The 19,624-nt window shown below is 40.2% G+C and overlaps 1 protein-coding gene across 2 annotated transcripts in view; it reads left to right on the forward strand.

Moving 5' to 3' along the window:
* The window catches only part of MET (MET proto-oncogene, receptor tyrosine kinase), a 114,717-nt gene extending 95,589 nt beyond the window's left edge, over positions 1 to 19,128 (forward strand). For both annotated transcript variants that reach the window (XM_027573895.2, XM_027573896.2), the window contains 6 exons: positions 173 to 253; positions 2,114 to 2,295; positions 4,865 to 4,974; positions 6,174 to 6,339; positions 16,666 to 16,802; positions 16,911 to 19,128. In XM_027573895.2, the coding sequence (XP_027429696.1) occupies positions 173 to 253; positions 2,114 to 2,295; positions 4,865 to 4,974; positions 6,174 to 6,339; positions 16,666 to 16,802; positions 16,911 to 17,121 (887 nt within the window). In that variant the 3' untranslated portion in view covers positions 17,122 to 19,128. The remainder of the gene's footprint in view (positions 1 to 172; positions 254 to 2,113; positions 2,296 to 4,864; positions 4,975 to 6,173; positions 6,340 to 16,665; positions 16,803 to 16,910) is intronic.
* The last annotated feature ends 496 nt before the right edge of the window (positions 19,129 to 19,624 follow it).

Genomic DNA, 19,624 nt, shown 5'->3' on the forward strand with positions numbered 1-19,624 from the left:
TCTACATATTTTACAGACACACACGGTGGTACTATTAATCAGTAGTATAAAAAACAATGCATTTTTTTTGCCATGTAGGAAAAAGAAGGAAATAAAAATCATGAAGGGCTTTGCAAGTGATAATTGCCTAATTAAAAGTAATGTAGCACTAACCAAATTCCCTTTCATGTAGGACATTTTGGGTGTGTATACCATGGGACTTTGTTGGACAATGATGACAAGAAAATTCACTGTGCTGTGAAATCCTTGAATCGTAAGTGATATTTTATTTAACAATGGAGTACCCTTTCATGGTTTACTAACTAATAAATAGTTCATAATAAAATGTTGATTTATACTTTCCCTTGTGGGAAAATCAGCTACTCCTGGAGTTAGGGATCTAATCCTGAAAATTTGCTTGGTCTAAATTCTTATTGAAATATTCCCTCAGAAATTATTTCTCAGAGCCTTCATAAATAAGAATTTGGAGAAATGATGTTCTTGGATGAACAAAGTGTCATTTAACTGTGTTTGGCTTTATAATATTTGTTTTGCAAGTGACATTTATGGAAACTATTGGAGGCATGTTGGCACATACAGTAGTAATGACTCATTTTACCCAAAGAAATTACTGTAATTATTTTTTTTACCGCAACTTTCATTAAAAAGACTTAAAAATGAAATAAGACAAACAGGAGAAAAATATGCCAGCAGGAACTGAAAAATCATAAGTACGGCAATATCTCATTTATCTGCATTTTTGGGGGGAATAAGGTATTCTACATAAATGAACTTCCTGAACAAGTGATACTTACCCCCTTTCAATGCTAGAATTTTTTTTTTAATTTTAGATGTTATTGAGGCAATCTTGGTTAAATGGAATGTATATTCTGTTTAAGAAACAGGGGATGCTTTCAGATATTAACTAAGATTATTAACGACCTGGAGCCATAATTAAGACATAAATCTTGTGCAACCCAATGTACTTGTCATACTAGAGTTTTCCTGGCGCCACCTTTGCTGACAGTTTTCACACGCCAAGTCAGTGTGCTTGCCTTTTCTACCCATATTGCTAAATTTCTGCTTATAATTTGCAGTAGCCTGAAAAGTGTTAACCGACTATATTACAAATTTTTATCAGAATTAATAAGCTATTAATGCACAAGTGAAAGGTTTTCTTCTAAGATAAGTTATTGCCAGAGTATTTCAACCTTTTTAACATAAGTCCCCATGCTGAGCAGTGTTCTATATGGTTGATTTTGTTGGAAGTCTGACCACAATGTAATTAAAGGGACAGTTTATATGAAACCTAAATACAAACAGTGAAGGATTAAGAATGACTGTCAGTAAATCTGCCTCACAAGATGGCACCACTGCTCATTGCACTCAGAACAATCCTAACAGCAAGAAATCCTTATCTGTCCCTGGTGCGCATTAATCTCTATTCCATTCACATAATCTCTATTCCATCCACATGAGGACTTCCAGGTGTCAGAATGTATTGCATTGTAAAAAAAAAATATCATCACCGACACTGATACCAGTCAGATTAATAAATTAAAGGTCATTAACCTTTCATCAATGCTGACTAGTGTCAGGCCCTCAGGATGTCTATCTGGACATGATTAGAAACTGTTATACCAGAAAAGTCTACTTAGATACCATATGACAACAGTTGGTCTTCAAACCCTCCTCTTCCAGGGATCAGAAAACTCTGGCCCAATGATTGTTCCATTGATAATTATCTGTGGCTGCTTTCGCACTCATTGGCAGAGTTGAGTATTTGCAACAGAGGCCATATGGCCCACAAAACCAAAAAATATTTACTGTCTGGCCCTTTATAGAAGTTTGCCAACCCCTGCCCTAGACAGTCACTGCAGAAATGGACTGGCCTGCTTCCCTCTCCTTTTTCCGTATGAAACAAACTAACTGCTAGAGTTTGCGGGTGACTTGAAGGCACATTACAGGGTAACATCATTTACTCAAATGTATTATAAAAAAACACTATGAGGATGGGATATCAGGACAAGATTCACCCGTGTGGTTTTACATTCCAAAACTCCCCCAATCTGAACTTGACAAAGTGTTTATTGGTCCATAATGACGTTAATGTCTCTACTGCTGGATTTCTCAGGAATCACTGACATAGGAGAAGTTTCCCAGTTTCTGACCGAGGGAATCATCATGAAAGATTTTAGTCATCCAAACGTTCTCTCGCTCTTGGGAATCTGCCTTCGAAGTGAGGGGTCTCCGCTAGTGGTCCTACCATACATGAAACATGGAGATCTTCGAAATTTCATTAGAAATGAGACTCATGTAAGTATATTACCAAGCTTACTAACTGGTAAACTAACTGCCAGCCAGACAGACTTACAAAAGTTCCTGTTTTGAACCTTTTTAAAAGCATTTAGTTAAAGAAGCACATGTAAAATTTTGCACCATTCAGATATATAGAGCTTGATTTAATTCACTTGTACTCAAGATCCCCTATCCTGGTGGGAAGGTAGTGGTACTAGAAAGGTTTCCCAGGGGCAATGATACTTACCTGTCCTGCAAGCTGCCTTGATCTACCATCCCTCTGATATGTATATTTAATCATCTTTGAGCCCCTACCATGTGCCAGAAACAGCAAAGCACAGAGGCAGAATGAGGATCAGCCCACATGGAGTTTTAACTCTAGAAGGCAAACACTGAAGAATTAATTACAAATGAGTCCCTTAGTATTCTTCAAACTTACCACCCACTCTCCTAACTCAGGACCTGTGCATTTGCTGTTCCATCTGCCTGGAACACTTTCCCCAACATAGCCACATATGTCACTTCTCATCAGCTTCAGCTTTTTGCCCTAATGTCATCTGTTTTGTTTCTTAAATTCCTCATATGAGTAAAATCATATGGTATTTATCTTTCTCTGACTTAGTTCACTTAGCATAACATACTCTAGCTCCATCCACATAATGCAAATGGCAAGATTTCATTCTTTTGAGGCTGAGTAATACTCCACTGTATATATATATATACCACTTCTTTATCCATTCATCAGTCAATGGATGTTTGGGCTCTTTCCATAATTTGGCTATTGTTGAGAATGCTGCTGTAAACATCAGGGTGCATGTACCCCTTCAAATCTGTATTTTTGTATCTTTTGGATAAATACCTAGTATTGCAATTGCTGGGTCCTAGGGTAGTTCTATTTTTAACTTTTTGAGGAACCTCCATACTGTTTTCCAGAGTGGCTGCACCAGTTTGCATTCCCACCAACAGTGTAAGAGGGTTCCCTTTTTTTCACATCCTCACCAATATCTGTTTCCACTATTGTTAATTTTAGCTGTTCCAACAGCTGTGAAGTGGGATCTCATTGTAGTTTTGATTTGTATTTCCCTGATGATGAGTGATGTTGAGCATGTTTTCATATGTCTGTTAGCCATTTGTATGTCTTCTCTGGAAAAAATGTCTATTCATGTCTTCTGCCCATTTCTTAACTGGATTATTTCTTTTTGGGATATTGAGTTTGGTAAGTTCTTTATAGATTTTGGATACTAGCCCTTTATCCAATTTGTCACTTGCAAATATCTTCTCCCATTCCATTGGTTGCCTTTTAGTTTTGTTGATTGTTTCCTTTGCTCTGCAGAAGCTCTTTATCTTGATGAAGTCCCAGTAGTTCATTTTTGCTTTTGTTTCCCTTGCCTCCAGATATGTATCAGTAAGAAGTTGCTACAGCCAAAGTCAAAGAGGTTGCTGCCTATATTCTCCTCTAGGATTTTGATGGTTTCCTGTCTCACATTTAGGTCCATTTTGAATTTATTTTTGTGTATGGTATAAGAAAGTGGTCCAGTTTCATTCTTCTGCATGTGGCTGTCCAGTTTTCCCAACACCATTTGTTGAAGAGACTGTCTTTCTTCCATTGGGTATTCTTTCCTGCTTTGTCGAAGATTGGTTGGACCATATAGCTCTGGGTCCATTTCTGAGTTTTCTATTCTGTTCCATTGATCTATGTGTCTGTTTTTGTGCTAGTACCATACTGTCTTGATGACTACAGTTTTGTAATATAGCTTGAAGTCCAGAATCATGATGCCTCCAGCTTTGCTTTTCTTTTTCAAAATTGCTGTGGCTATTCGGAGTCTTTTGTGGTTCCATACAAATTTTAGGTTAACCATGTTATTTCTAATGCTCTGACTTCTGGTTCCTTGATGACCTTGGAGGGCCTGCCCTTCCCAGAGCTAGCAAATTCCCAGAGATACTAAACAATTTAACTTCCTTCTTTCATAAGCAAACCAACCAATCCAGAGCCCATACCCCAATCACCTCCTTTAAAGAACTCTCACACTCTGAGACACTATCCACCTGCTGTAATCACTTCAGGGCCAGGTACTAGACGACTGCAGATAATCCCTACACCCCAGAACCTGCTGATATTATTCAAACTAGCCAATCCTAAATCTGCTTACTCCTGCCTCAGAAACCACAAAACAAGCTCTTTCCTATGTTTTCCTCTTGCTCCCTCTGCCTCCTAGACCAACCCTGGTGCTTCCATGTGTGGGCGTGCCCCCTCCCCTTGGGAATTGTAACTAGCTATCTTTTCAATGGCAGTGGTCTTCCATCTGTTGGCCCCACCATACCAGAATAATTTTAAAACACTTGAATTTCCCCATCTGGAAAATGGAATCCACCCTACAGAAGTGTATGAGGATTAGCCAAAATTCACAAAGGCATCTAGCCTGGTGCTTTGCAAATAATAAATACCTAATAAATGATTGCTGTCATCAACAAGGGACAAGTTACTGTTTGAAACAAGATAATTCTTATAAACATTTCAGAATTCTGAGATCATAGCTAGATCATTAGATGCTTAGCTTAATGCATTTTCAATTCTCTTTGATTGCAGAACCCAACTGTAAAAGATCTTATTGGCTTTGGTCTTCAAGTAGCCAAAGGCATGAAATATCTTGCAAGCAAAAAGTTTGTCCACAGAGACTTGGCTGCAAGAAACTGTATGTAAGTATAAGAATCTGTGTGCCCACAGTCGAAATTAAGTGACAAAGAGGAATCCGTTTCCCACTGTTGAAGCCGAGTGAGGATGTGTTCTCTTCTTATGCAAAAGTCCTTTATTTCTGTCACAGTTTTAAATCGATATGTAAGCACTGGGGAGGTAGGCAGGGCTTTCAGGCTTTATCAGATGGAGAATTTAAAAGGAATTCTCCAGAGGGGGTCTTAAACAGCTGTTGTGTGCTTTTGCTTTTCTTTTCCCTTCCCACCAGTAGCCCCCAATGTTGTGGTTTCACACTGCATTAGTGTTTGGGAGGGAGAATTTGATCTTCAGCATTTCACAGTTGAAAGGAGAGGACTGGTAACACAAATACCAGCATATTGCAACTTCCTAAGACTGGATTTGAAGTCAGCCTGCAGAAGCCCTACCAAAAATGGTATTGGGGAATGAATATACAAAGAGCTTTATTTGTGTCTGGCTGCCTGAGCTGTATAATTCAACAGTCAACAGTTTGTAATGGATTCACTGCTTTCCTCACATAGCACTGATGCATGACTTATGGTATGTGTGAATGAGAGAGCTGTGCTATTAATTTCCTACCTTGGTTTGGGTCAATGTAACAACATAAAAGCCAGCTTAAACAAAGGATGGATGGCCTCAGATAGCGGAAATTGGTTTTTGTTGAGCCTTGCTGGTTTTGTTAGAGGCTTTACTCGGTATCCTATTTCTCTGTTACCTCAGTGATGGAATATATGAGTTTTATGTAATAACCTGGCCCATCTGAAAAAGAAAAGGTAGAATAACAGTCCTCTATCATATCTCCCCCACACAGCTGAGCATTACTAGTAAAATAACAAACAGAGATCTGTGATTGCTTGGGGTAGTCAGTTGGCATACTTGATTTAGCAACAAAGGAAAGCTAGGAAGGGAACCAACCTTATTACCATTAACGCAAAAGGGGTTTTCTTATGCCACATCATTCATTGATCTCTTTCGTTGACCTGTTGAATTTGTAATATAAATGGCGAGCTTTTTTATTCAAGAATTCCATTGTAATTTAGCGTTAATCAGTAGAGGCCAGATGAAGCCCACTCTGCAGAAGTTATGGATTTCAGATATGAAGTCCTTGTTCTGACCTGTAGATATTTAGCATCACTGTAAATTATTCTGTTTCAGCCACCAGTAATAATTTTTGTCCTTTCCGTAGGCTGGATGAGAAATTCACTGTCAAGGTTGCTGATTTTGGTCTTGCCAGAGACATGTATGATAAAGAATACTATAGTGTACACAACAAAACAGGTGCCAAGCTGCCCGTGAAGTGGATGGCTTTAGAAAGTCTGCAAACTCAGAAGTTTACCACCAAGTCAGATGTGGTAATGTCCTGATCATCCCTGACCTTCTCCTCTTTTACTTTCATACCCAACATTCTTAGTAGTTTTATGTCTATTTTATTTTTTCAAAAAAGGAAACCTTCAACACCACTAATTTCAGTTACTTCGTAAGTGTAAATGACCTTGATTGTCTAACCCATAGTTTTCATAAATTCATTCGTTTATCAAAAACATTTGTCTAGGGCGCCTGGATGGCTCAGATGGGGTTAAGCGTCTGCCTTCGGCTCAGGTCATGATCCCAGCGTCCTGGGATCGAGTCCCGCATGCTTCTCCCTCTGCTTCTCTCTCTCTCCCCGTCTGTCTCTCATGAATAAATAAATAAAATCTTTAAAAAAAAAAAAAACATTTGTCTAGCAGGGCACCATCCTAGGTCCTTAGGAAATCCCAGAGCTGAACCAGGCCTGAACTCTGTCCTCCAGGAACTTTGGCTCAGCAGAGAAGAGAAGGCATATCCATGAATAGCTGTCACACAGAGTAGACTGGGATTAGTCCAGCCACTCATCGCAAAAGGGCAGCTGAATTCCCCCTCAAGAAATCTGAAAGCTATACCTGAGACAGGCCTAGCAGTGAGGGCATTATCCCTGCGTCCAGCTAGAAACATGCCCTTCTTGGTGCCTGGCTGGCTCAGTCGGTAGAGCATGTGACTCTTAATCTCAGGGTCGGGTGGTGAGTTCAAGCCTCATGTTGGGCGTGCAACCTCCTTAAAAAAAAAAAAAATCTAGAAATGTGTCCTTCTTTATCTACAAAGTTCATCCTTTCATCAAACAAGCTTCAAAAGTGCACTGAGTCCTGAGGGTGGGAGAGACACTCACCTGAGCAGCCAGATTCCTCACTTCCCTTCCACCTGGGGGAGGAGGTGGTGCTTGGTATAGGCCTTAAAGGAGGATAGAATGGGCAGTGAAATAAATACCAATCCAGGTGAGGCCAAGGGGCAGGAAAGTATATGCATCTTTAAAGTTCTAAGGAAACAGGAAGCAGTGGATGATGTGGCAAAAATAGAAGGCACACAGGGAAGTTCTGAGGATAAACTGGGAAAAATATATTCATCCTAGATCATAGAGGTTCTTGGAAAGCTAACTAGGGAGTCTGGAATTTCTTCTCTGGCCATGTGGAAACATTAAAGTGTAATCAGATAACACTACAGTCTTTATTCTGTAAGAGAGAATATTCTTTATTCTGTTGTGAGAGGAGTAGATGCAGGAAGATGAAGTTTGAGGTAGAACTTGAAATAATACAGAAACTGTAGAACAGAAAAGAGATGGAAGGAAAGGCATCTCAGAGGTAATAACAATATTTAACAAGAAATTGATAAAAGTCAAAGATGAGCAAAATTATATGCTAGTGCAGTAACACATACATGAAGCAAAGGAGTAAAAGCTGGTTGAGGAGGAAAAATGCCAGTTGAGGCTTGAACATACGGAGTTTGACTTGGGAGTAAGTCATCCAGGCAGAAAGGTCCACCGGGCATTTGGAAATGTGGATCTGCAGCTTGTACAACCTCGTTAGTTATTTTATTCAACTCGGGCTGCCATAACAAAATACCACAGACTGGGTGGCTTAAACAATAGACATTTATTTCTCACAGTTCTAGAGGCTTCAAGTGTGAGATCAGGGTGCCAGCATGGTTGGGTTCCGGCGAGAGCTCTCTTCCTGGCGTGCACTGTGTCCTCATACAGGAGAAAGAGCAAGAGTAAGCTCCCAGGTGTCTCCTCTCATGAGGGTACCAATGCCATCAGGGGGGGCTCCACCTTTATCTAAATTAATTACCTCCCAGAGGCCCCACCTCCTAAAACCATCACACTGGGAATTAGAGTTTCAACATATGAATAGGGGTAGAGGGTCCGCAGTTCAGTCCATAGCAGAGGTCAAGGGTAGAAACAGATTTTTTTAGAGTCCAAAAACAATTACTCAGGAGAACCTACACATAGGAAATGAGGGAGAAGAGCAGAGAGGTAGGAGACCTTGGAGAAGAGGCTGTCATAAGAGCAAGAGGAAGAGAAAGGTTCAGAAAGAAATGGGGTATGGTCATCAGGGTCCACTGCTACTCAGTACACAAAAACAGTCTTGAAAGCTGAGTGATTTGAATGATTTGGGGGTCTAGAGTGGGCTGAGGAGCCTGGGTGTTGAATGGGATAGAGAGTACTCCTACTCTATTTGCACGTAGTAAGTCAAGAGGACTGTGATGTGTAGAGGTAGAGAAACATGAATTTTCAGTCCTTGAAGGTAACAACTGAAAAGGGAAAAAATGTAAACTGGCGACATCAGGAAACAAGGTAGGCAAAAAATAATATTAATGGAGGGCATAGACTTCAAAAGAGAAAGGGTTGGGCGCCTGGGTGGCTCAGTTGGTTGAGCGACTGCCTTCGGCTCAGGTCATGATCCTGGAGTCCCGGGATCGAGTCCCACATCGGGCTCCCTGCTCGGCGGGGGGTCTGCTTCTCCCTCTGACCCTCTTCCCTTCATGCTTTCTACCTCTCATTCTCTCTCTCTCTCAAGTAAATAAATAAAATCTTTAAAAAAAAAAAAAAAAGAGGGTTGGCAGCTATTGAGAGATCACGGGACAGGGATCTGAGTATGGCATTGGGAAGCAAGCAGTCATCTGCCCTCCTCCTTGTGAGTCAGCAGGTTTCAAAGACACTGTGGTCTTCGAGTGAAAGCAGAGTTTCAGTTTCTGAGGAAGGCGGGGAGACATTAAAGACTAAGCTGAGAGTGACTGGGAGTTTGTTTTTAATAAATGTGTTACAGGACATGGTGGAGGGATGGGACTTTGGGGTGGATAAGATTAATAAGAGGATGTAATAGTACATGATAGAGTGTAATACCTGTGATTTTGATCCTGAAAGAGATGAAAGAAATGAGTGCTGAAGAGGTAGGCTGGGAAGATGTTAGTGATGGTGGCAGGCGAAGGCATAAGGTAGGGAGAACTTACCTGTCCTCAAAGAGCATACATTCCATCCAGACTGTTAGTCTGCCATTAAGAACCAGACCAACTCTTACAACTCAGTAAGACAAAATAACTCAATTTTATTTGAATAGACCTTTTACCAAAGAGATATATGAATAGCTAGCAATAAGTACATGGAAGCATGTGCCCACACAAAGACTTGTACATGAATGTTCACAGCAGTATTATTCATAATAGGAAAAAAACCAGGAGCAATCCCAATGTCCATCAACTGGTGAATGGATAAGCAAAACATGTCATTTCTATACTATGGAATAATACCATTCAGCACTATAAGGGAACTACTTGCTAATGCCTGCTACAACATGGATAATCCTCAGAAATATTAGGTCCAGCAAAAGAAGACAGACTCAGAAAGACTGTATATCGAATGATTCAATTTATATGAAATTTCTAGAAAGAAGGCAAAACTACAGAGACAAAAAAATAGATCAGTGGTTGCCTGGGACTGAGGGCAGGAGCAAAGATTAAAACAGACATGGAGAACTTTCTGGGATATTAGAATTGATCTAAAAACTGAATTGTGGGGCTGCCTTGGTGGCTCAGTCAGTTAAGCAGCCAACTCTTGGTTTTAGCTCAGGTCATGACCTCAGGGTCATGAGATCCATCCCCACCTCAGGCTCCATGCTCAGCGGGGAGCCTGCTTGAAATTCTCTCCTTCTCCCTCTACTCCTCCCCCTGCTGTGTGTGTGCGCGTGCATTTGCGCTCTCTCTCGCTCACTCTCTTGCTCACTCGCTCTCTAAAATAAATAAATAAATCTTTTAGGACATCTGGGTGGCTCAGTCGGTTAAACAGCTGCCTTCAGCTCAGGTCATGAGCCCAGCGTCCTGGGATCGAGTCCTGCACTGGGCTCCCTGCTCAGTGGGGAGCCTGCTTCTCCCTCCACCTGCTGCTCCCCCTGCTTGTGCTCTCTCTCTCTGTCAAATAAATAAATAAAATCTTTAAAAAAAAAATCTTAAAAAAAAAAAACTGAATAGAGGCACCTGGGTGGCTCAGTCATTGGGCGTCTACCTTCGGCTTAGGTCATGATCCCAGGGTCCTGGGATCGAGCCCCACATCGGGCTCCCTGCTCAGCAGGAAGCCTGCTTCTCCCTCTCCCACTCCCCCTGCTTGTGTTCCTGCTCTCGCTGTCTCTCTCTGTCAAATAAATAAAAATCTTTAAAATAAATAAATAAATACTGAATTGTGACAATCGCTGCACAAATAAATACACTAAACATCGTTGACTCACACTAAAAAATAGCAAGTTTTATGATAAATTAATTATATCTCAGCAGAGCTTTTAAAACAAAACAAAAAAAAAGAACCTGATGAAATCTTGAATGTTCAAGACAAGAGTTGGGATTCTGAGCTTTTAGACAAACCCTCACACATGTTACTACCTCCACACACGGACACACAGCACAGAGGCCAACACTTCTCAGACAGCAACTGTCACTCCAATACTTGACTGGAAATTTACGTAAGCTTCCGTAGACACGAAGTGCTATGTCTCTCTCCCTCTCATTGAAAGATGCTGTATTGTACTACATAAAGGGTGAACATGTGTAATCCATAGGCAGTGCTGCTTTGGCAAATGGTTATTGACTGCATGGGTAAATTTGCATTAAGTTTAATTTCCAAGAGAGCACAATCTTTTGAATGTTGACATGGCACATTTCCAAAAGCATGTGATAAGCTTGTATGTAGAGACCTACCTACAAGCAAACACTTGCCTGCTTATAGAAAGGTCCACTTTCTCACAAATACCCAGATAGAGTTCAGCTAAAATCCGAAATTCTCTTGAAGCCCATTCAAACAAGATAGAAGTGTCACTCTGTTTGCAGTTTCTCATACCCAGTCTTATACAGTGTGTAGCACTTAGTACACGTGCTTCAATCAATGTCAGTAGTGACTTCTCAGTTGTTCAACCAGCAGGCTCTTTCACCCTGCATCAGCACTTACCATTGTCCAACACCCACCCCTTCCTTCTCAAAATGTCCTCCTCCTTTGGTTTCTGAGACACTGTAGCATCTGGTTTTCCTCTTGCTTCTGGGTTATGTTCTCTTTAGTTTTTGATGGCTTCTCTTCCTTCTCTCACATCCTACATGCAACTGTCACTCAGGATATTTTTCGGTGGGGTGTGGAGGGAGGTCTTTATGTATCAACCTCCCTCAACAATTTCAACCATTCCCTTCCTGGATTGTTTTCATCAGCATCACAAAGTTACCATGTTCAAAGTCCAGGTCTTTCCCGCCAACTGTCAATTCCTCACTTCTTTATTTCTGTTAACGGCATCACCATTATGCAGTATACCAACTCTACCCTTTTTAACGTACACTTGGTCAAGTTTTGAAGAATGCATACAGTTGTATGACCACCACAACTAGGATATAGAACAGTTCCATAAGCGAGGAAAATTTCCTTGTGCCCTTTGTAGTCAACCCCTAGCCTATCCTAGGACCTAGAAAGCACCGGTCTCTTTCGTGTCTCTACAGTTTTACCTTTTCTAGGTGTCATATAAATGGAGTCCTACAGTAAATAGCCTTTGAGTCTGTCTCCTTTCACTTAGCATAATGCATTTGAGAGTTATCCATGTTGTATTAGTAGTATCAATGTATCTAGATGTTCTCCCTTTTTTTTTTATTGTGGCAAAAAACCCGTAAGAGAAAACTGACCATCTCAACTATTTTTAAGTGTATGGTGCCATAGTGTTAACTAACAAGATACATATTGTTGTGCAACTAATCTGTACAACTTCATCTTGCAAAACTGAAACTCGATACCCATTGAATAACTCCCCATTTCCCTCTCCTGACAGCCTATCTGTTTCTAAGAGCTCGACTACTTTAGATACCTCATATTAAGTGGAGTCATGTAGTGTTTGTCTTTTTGTGACTGGCTTATTTCACTTAGCATAATGTCCTCAAGATCCACTGATGTTGTGGGACGCCTGGGTGGCTCAGTTGGTTAAGCAGCTGCCTTACGCCCGGGTCATGATCCCAGGGTCCTGGGACCGAGTCCCACATCGGGCTCCTTGCTCAGCAGGGAGCCTGCTTCTCCCTCTCTCCCCCTCTGCTTGTGCTCTGTCTGTCAAATAAATAAAATCTTAAAAAAAAAAAGATCCATTGATGTTGTAGCATATGACAGGATTTTTTTAAGGTTAAATAATATTCCATTATATGTATAAACCACATTTTCTTTATTCATCTGTTGATGGGCATTAGAGTTGCCTCCATATCTCGGCCATGGTGAATAATGTAGCTATGAGCATGCATGTGAAAATATCTCAAGATGCTGATTTCATTTCCTTTGAATATATACCCAGAAGTAGGATTGCTGGATCATATGGTAGTGGTTTTTTTTGGTAGTTTCTATTTTTAATTTTTATACTGTTTTTCATAGCAGAGTAATTCATTCCTTTTTACTTCTGAGTGGTATTCCATTGTACAGATGTTCCACATTTTGTTTATCCCTTCCCCAATTTGAAGGATATTTGGGTTCTTTCCAGTTTTAAGCAATGCTTATACAGTTACAATTGCTAAACATTTGCTGAAAGGTTTTGTGTGTAAAGGTTTATTTCTGTTGGGTAGATATCCAGAATTAGGATTACTGGGTTTTAAGATAAGTGTATATTTAACTTTATGAGAAACTGTCAACTGTTTTCCACAGTGCCTGTATCATTTTATATTCCTAAGAGTAATATGTAAGAGTTGTAGCTGTCCGGCATCCTCACCAGCACTTGGCATTGTTGGTTTGGGAGTTTTAGCCATTCTAGTAGGCTGTAGTGGTGTCTCATTTTCTTTTCAATTCATATTTCCCAAATGACTAATAATGTTAAGCATCTTTTCATGTGCTTATTTGCCATCCTTCTGTCTCCTTTAGCGAAGTGTGTGCTCAAGTCCTTTCGCCATTTTTTTTTAAGTTTTAGATTTTTGTTGTTGTTGTTACTGGTTAGTTTATTTCTTTATTATTGAGTTAAGAGTTCCTTACATATTTTGGATTACAGGCACAGGTTATCAGATACATGTTTTTGCAAATATATTTTTCTAGTCTGTGGCTTGCCTCTTCATTTTTTTACTGGTATCTTTTAAAGAGCAGAAGTTTTCAATTTTATTGAAAATTTTATCATTTTACCAGCTGATAAAATTTTATGAATTTATCCATTTTTTAATCAGTTGTGGGTGTTTTGCAAATTGTATTGTATCTCAATTTACCTACTCTTTTTTTAATATTTTATTTATTAATTTGACAGCACAGATAGGCAGAGTGGCAGGCAGAGGGAGAAGGAGAAGCAGACTCCCCGCTGAGCAGGGAGCCCTACGCAGGGCTGGATCCCAGGACCCCAGGATCATGACCCGAGCCAAAGGCAGATGCTTAACCGACTAAGCCACCCAGGCACCCCTCAATTTACCTACTCTTGAGTGCTCAAAGCTGGCTGTTTCCATTCCTTACTCGCCTTAGCTGTGTCACTTTCTATCACTTTTTCTGGCTTTTAATGGTCTCTCATGTCTAATAACTGCCTTGATCTTCACCTTTGATAAAGTTAGGCAGAGATTCCTCAGATGAGCTCACTGCTGGTGCTCAGGTATTCAGAAGGGCTGGACCATGCACACACTAAACGTGAATGGCACAGCTCTCCTGTCTAGAAACTAAAACTGACCTCTTTCCATCATTCCTGATGCACAGGCATGTGCACCTGCCTCTCCCTTTCTTCCTTTCTCCCCCCTTCTCTTCCCTTCCTCCCTCCCTTCCTCTTTTCCTCTTTCTCCTCCTCTTCCTTCTTTCTCTCCTTCCTACTCCCTGCCCTCGCCCCCAGCCTCTCTCTTCTAGGTCGGCCTCATTCTCCTCCTTCACTGCCCCTCTCCCCACCGCCTTGTCAGTCCCAGTCCATTCTGGGGAGTTTGGAAAGTAGGCAGTACTGTGCTTTCCCTGGAAGCTGCCTCCCTCTCACCGCTTCTATCCCCTGAGTCCTCCAACCCTCCTCTGATCCCTAGCCATTGCCCAAGTCCTATAATCCCTCAGAAATTTCCCCAGCTCTGCCCCCATTTCTGTGAATTTGCCTCCAGACCAACCTATAGCCTAGGCTGTGGGTTAGGAGACCAAATCACAGACAAGTAATCAGCCTCTCAAAACTTTGTTCTCCTCATCCTTAAAGCATCTACAAAATCAGTTACATTACAGGGTTGTTATAAGAATTAAATAAAATAATCTTTTTTTAAAGGACTGTTCCTGGCTTATTGTATGATATATACTCTTTGGGATATATATACCCTAGTTTGACAGTTCAGTTTCATTGGACTCCATGTTGCCAAGATGCAGTAGCACCCCTCACCTGTTCTTGTTCAGAAACCAGCCCCCCCAGCTGGTCTTCTTATGTGAATGGGCTTCTCCTGTTTGTCTAAAGAGTAGTGTTTACAGGTGCATCTCCTCGAGCTCAACTGCAGATCTCATCCATTTCAGCTTCACCCACTTTCAACACTCAAAAACCCCCACAGCATGGTCTCGTTTCAACCCTATCTATCCCTTCTCTGCTTCATCTACTCCATACATCAAGCAGAGTGACCTATTGTTCTTATATGGTTCAAAAACACACACAAGGACTCTCACCGCTGGGCCCGTTCCCTCCATCCAGAATACTCTTCCTGCCCTCACATTCTGTGTACCTGGAAAACAAATGCTCCCCATTCTTCCAAATCTACTTTACTGTTGCTTTCTTCCGGAAGCCTTTCTCAGGACCCCACTATTATCTCTTTGACTTTTCACAGCATTTGTACCTCTTTTCCATTATTGCTCTATATTAGTTATTCTGTCTTACTGTTCTGTGTGACAGTTTGTTGTGTAATACTCTTAATCCTGTTAAATCAACCTTAGGCCCATCCAGTAACTTGGACAGTAGCCTACTTGTGCACCAAGTGTCAGTAGATACTTGTTAAATTGATTTAAACTTTAATGCAAATTCTGGAACTTAAAGGCTAACACAGTGAAGTTGTCAGAAGTGACTCAAGATTTTCAGTCTTTGGAAACTTCAATTTTGAGAGGCTGCAGGGGACTGCAAAGTTATCTAGTTCCCACGTAGGAAAGAGTGTTTTCTCTAGATCAAGGCAGTCAGTGGCCTAGGTAAAGGGCTCTTGCACTTGGGCAAATGAAAGCACCATTAACGGAGATTTGTATCAGCAACTACAGTATCTACCTAGTTTCTTCCGGACTGTGGCAGTGTACAGAAAGACATGCTTTATTCTCCTGGCTGAACGCTACAAGATGCAGTTGCTTCTCAATGTTCTATTTTCCTGCTCTGCCTATCTGGTCTGTGTTCTCCTTTCCCTCCAAACCTCCTTTTTTCTAGGGCCTCATTTCAACCCCCATATGCTTCTTAGTCTGTGAGTGGCCTAGATGTGTTGCTAAGGAAGAGCTGATTTCCAGGGTCTTTGGCCAGCGGTGACCCACACAAGCCGAATTACTCTCTTTGTGTCATCTCACCTTGGCACACGTCCAGGGGGAGATAATATGTATGACCTAGTGTGTTCCAAGTAGCTTTAAATCAAGAAATTGCATATTTAGTGCAGTTTAGTAGACCAAGAAAGACCTGAGAGTCAAGAACTCTTAAGTGTTTATCCCCATGTGAATTCAGATTTATTGGGGGAATTTCTAGCAGGTCACTTAACCTCTCTGTGTCCCTACAGTATTCCTACAAAGTACTGATACAGCTGTTTTATATCAATCTTGTACTTTAACATTTTTAAATTACATTTATTTTATTGAAATTAGTTTTCAATGGAGAACCTTCTTGCCTAGCAGTTTTATCACTTCTGATTTTTAATATGGATTTCTACTTACACTAACTTAGAGTTTGCCTTTTAACATTAACAGAGAGATGTGGTTACATTTCTTTTTTGTTTCTTTGGGTTTTTTGTTTATGGTTACATTTCTTAAAGAGTATTTACATTCATTCAGAAATCTAACAAATTTAAATCTTGGAAAGCTTCCTTTATCTTCTTTTATGAATAATATAAAATTGTAGTGAAACTGTTAGAAAAGGGAAGGATAGAAACATGTTGATGCTTTGACCCTATAAGAACCTGGAAACCATACTGTACTAACTGTAGATGACATCTTAATCATCATGTGGACTTCAGATATTCTTTTTAAAAACTTTACATTTATTTATAATCTAAACTTTATCCAATTCTGGTGTAATCATAAAATGTATAGCTTATTAATTGCCTTTAAGGAAATTTTTGCCCCAGTGAGCATTAGTATTGAATATGCCAAGCCAAATTTAGTTATCAAGACCTACTGATCACCTTTCATGTTCATACGGTCACAGTCCTCACCTGGATTCTCCCTTCCATTGTTTGCCTAGTGGTCCTTTGGTGTCCTCCTCTGGGAACTGATGACAAGAGGAGCACCACCTTACCCTGACGTCAACACCTTTGATATAACAGTTTACTTGTTGCAAGGCAGAAGGCTCCTACAACCCGAATACTGCCCAGATCCCTTGTAAGTAGGAATTTCAACAGAATCTTCTGTCATTCCTATATTCTTTACTTTTACCAAAATGCTTGCCTTCATAATGTCTCTCATAGCATTTCTTCCTTTTTGAAATAGATATGAAGTGATGCTCAAATGCTGGCACCCTAAAGCTGAACTGCGCCCATCTTTTTCTGAACTGGTCTCCAGGATATCAGCAATATTCTCTACTTTCATTGGGGAGCACTACGTCCATGTGAACGCTACTTATGTGAATGTCAAATGTGTTGCTCCATACCCTTCTCTGTTGTCATCACAAGATAACATTGATGGCGAGGGGGACACATGACGGATGGATAACTCACCAGCCCCCTTCTGAGAAACATCAAAGAACTTTCCAAACAACAGGCTACGTTTTATTCAATTTTTTTTTCACTGCCTGGCCATTGAAAGGGCACCAGATATTTTTTGCTTTTGCCAAGATTGCACTATTATAGGACTTTATATTGCTATTTAAAATGACTGGATTCTAAGGAATTTCTCAGCAGACAGAGCATCAGAGCCAGAAGCTTTGTCCCATAGGCCAGTGACCAACAGCAACCCCACAGCTGTGATGATGCTCCTGTGCATTCAGGCCAAAACCTGAATTCTAGGTTGAAATTTTTAAAAATCAGGATCCTACATGATTTCATATGAGGAACGGAGGCAATGAATTTTGAGGACTTCTTGATCACAGAAAATTCAGAAGAAATGGTAAAGTCCTGGACAGATGTGGCCCCAGTACCAAGCCATTCATTTAGACTTAAAATGGTTCAAAGAACTTCCATGTGCTGTATGGTCACTAAAGTTTTTTATTACTGATGTTGTCATTTGCCCATTAGGCAAACATTCCCTTTTAAATTTTTGTATCACATTCCTTTTCATGGAGAAAAATCCATAGACAATGCAGTGAACATTTCAAAATGGCAGGACATGAAATGTGTTTATAAATTAATAGGTATATTTACATATTGTACATAGATGACATTAAGAAGGTTCTCATAAAATAGCTTAGTCACAATGAAATAATTAGTTGTCATTTAGAAATCAACTGAGAATGATACTATTCTAATGATTGTGGACATTTAGATGGTTTGTCTTTTTGTTTTGTTTTGTTTTTTTATGACGACTCTGAAAATAAAACAAGTGATTTGGGATAAGTGTTTTTAAAGGTAACTCAGCATGTTGTTAAAGCAGAATACATCTGACTAAAAGGTTCATTGGTTCCTATCATGGCTCATGTAGGGCAAAGAAAGGATCGATGGACTGGAAATATTAGCCTCTTTCTCAGGTGGCAGCTTCCCACCCCACAAATAATTGGAGGTAATAAAACTTTCTGGGAGTCCAGTTTTTCATTAGAACATGCTTTGTGGGAAGCAAAACATATTTTACAGGGAAATAAAAGCAACTGAGAGTTCTGGCCACTTCACCTGGATGAACAGTTGTTCTGGGCAGGACTTTTGTAATGTTTTGTTCTGTGGGATTTTGTGCTTACTACTGTATAGTGCATGTGGCACAGGATACTCTGTTTTTGTCAATGTAAACATTTAAAGTATTATATTTTTATAAAAATGTTTATTTTTAATGATATAAGAAAACTTTTGTTAGGCCACAAAAATACTGCACTGTGAACATTTCAGAAAAGGTATGTCAGACTTGGATTAGTAAAAGCATAGTTCTCAATGGCTGTAAATAGTGATAAGGAAATGTACTGATTGCCAGTAAACCCCACCCTCATTACATCACCAGGACTTGAAGCCAAGGGTTAACACAGCAAAGCTATAAAGAGGGTGTGTTACACTGAAGCCCAATAGTAGAGCTGGGCTGATGTTGCAAGAGAGTGATTACAACCTACACTCTTTGACAATAGTGGAATTTACCAGAAGACACAAGGAATTGTATGGTAGAGACATATTCCAATTTAAATGTTGTTTCAGAAGACTAAAGAGTGATACTAATGCACAAATATTGCAAATGGGTAACCAAAAAAACTCTGCAGAAACAAATATCTCTACTAATATCCAGAGATGAATGCATCAACAACAGAAAGAGCTTGTGGAAACAACCCATCAAGAAGACTACACACCTGTATATAATATGCTTGAGAAAGCTGCAATGTGAAAATCATGTTTGCTATTTATAAACATGTCCTTAGGTTAATGTGTCTGGACAGATTGTGACAGTAAGTGGTTCCTCTAAGAATTAGATACTTGTCACTGCCTATACCTGCAGTTGAGCTGAATGGTACTTTGTATGTTAATAGTTGTTGTTTTGATAAATCATACAATTAAAATAATGTATCAGCTTGTTACTGAGAGTTGGTTATTGCTAGTCATGCTTGATTACCTATTCCATTTACATAATGACAGAGGAAGCCTAAGATTGATTCCATCTGGCTGCATCAAGACCATCCATATATGAGAACCTTAGTTAATTCCTGGGCAGCTAAAGGAATTTGCATCCTTGAATCTCAGGAATTCTCTAAGAGTGGTTTGCCCCGAGTTGCCAAATTACCCACATTTCTCTTTCAACTGCTAGAGCGCCGGTCTCCTCCTTTTAGCATGATGCTCTTCTCCAACAAGCTGCAGCCTTGGACCACAAGCTATAACAATAAAGCTGAAAACCCATAATTGGCAGAGAGATATCTAGTTGGGTGTTGGAGGAGAGAGGCCTTCTTAGCCCCTTAAAACTACTCTATCTACAAAGGTTACCAACATTCAGGAGCCCCCAGCTACTAGAGAACATACCTTCAGGTTATCTCTGTGAATATTCTTGGAATGGTAAGGGAATTCAGAGGTGATATTTCAGTCATT

Source organism: Zalophus californianus, chromosome 12 (assembly GCF_009762305.2).
Source record: "Zalophus californianus isolate mZalCal1 chromosome 12, mZalCal1.pri.v2, whole genome shotgun sequence".
NCBI classification, from domain to species: domain Eukaryota; kingdom Metazoa; phylum Chordata; class Mammalia; order Carnivora; family Otariidae; genus Zalophus; species Zalophus californianus.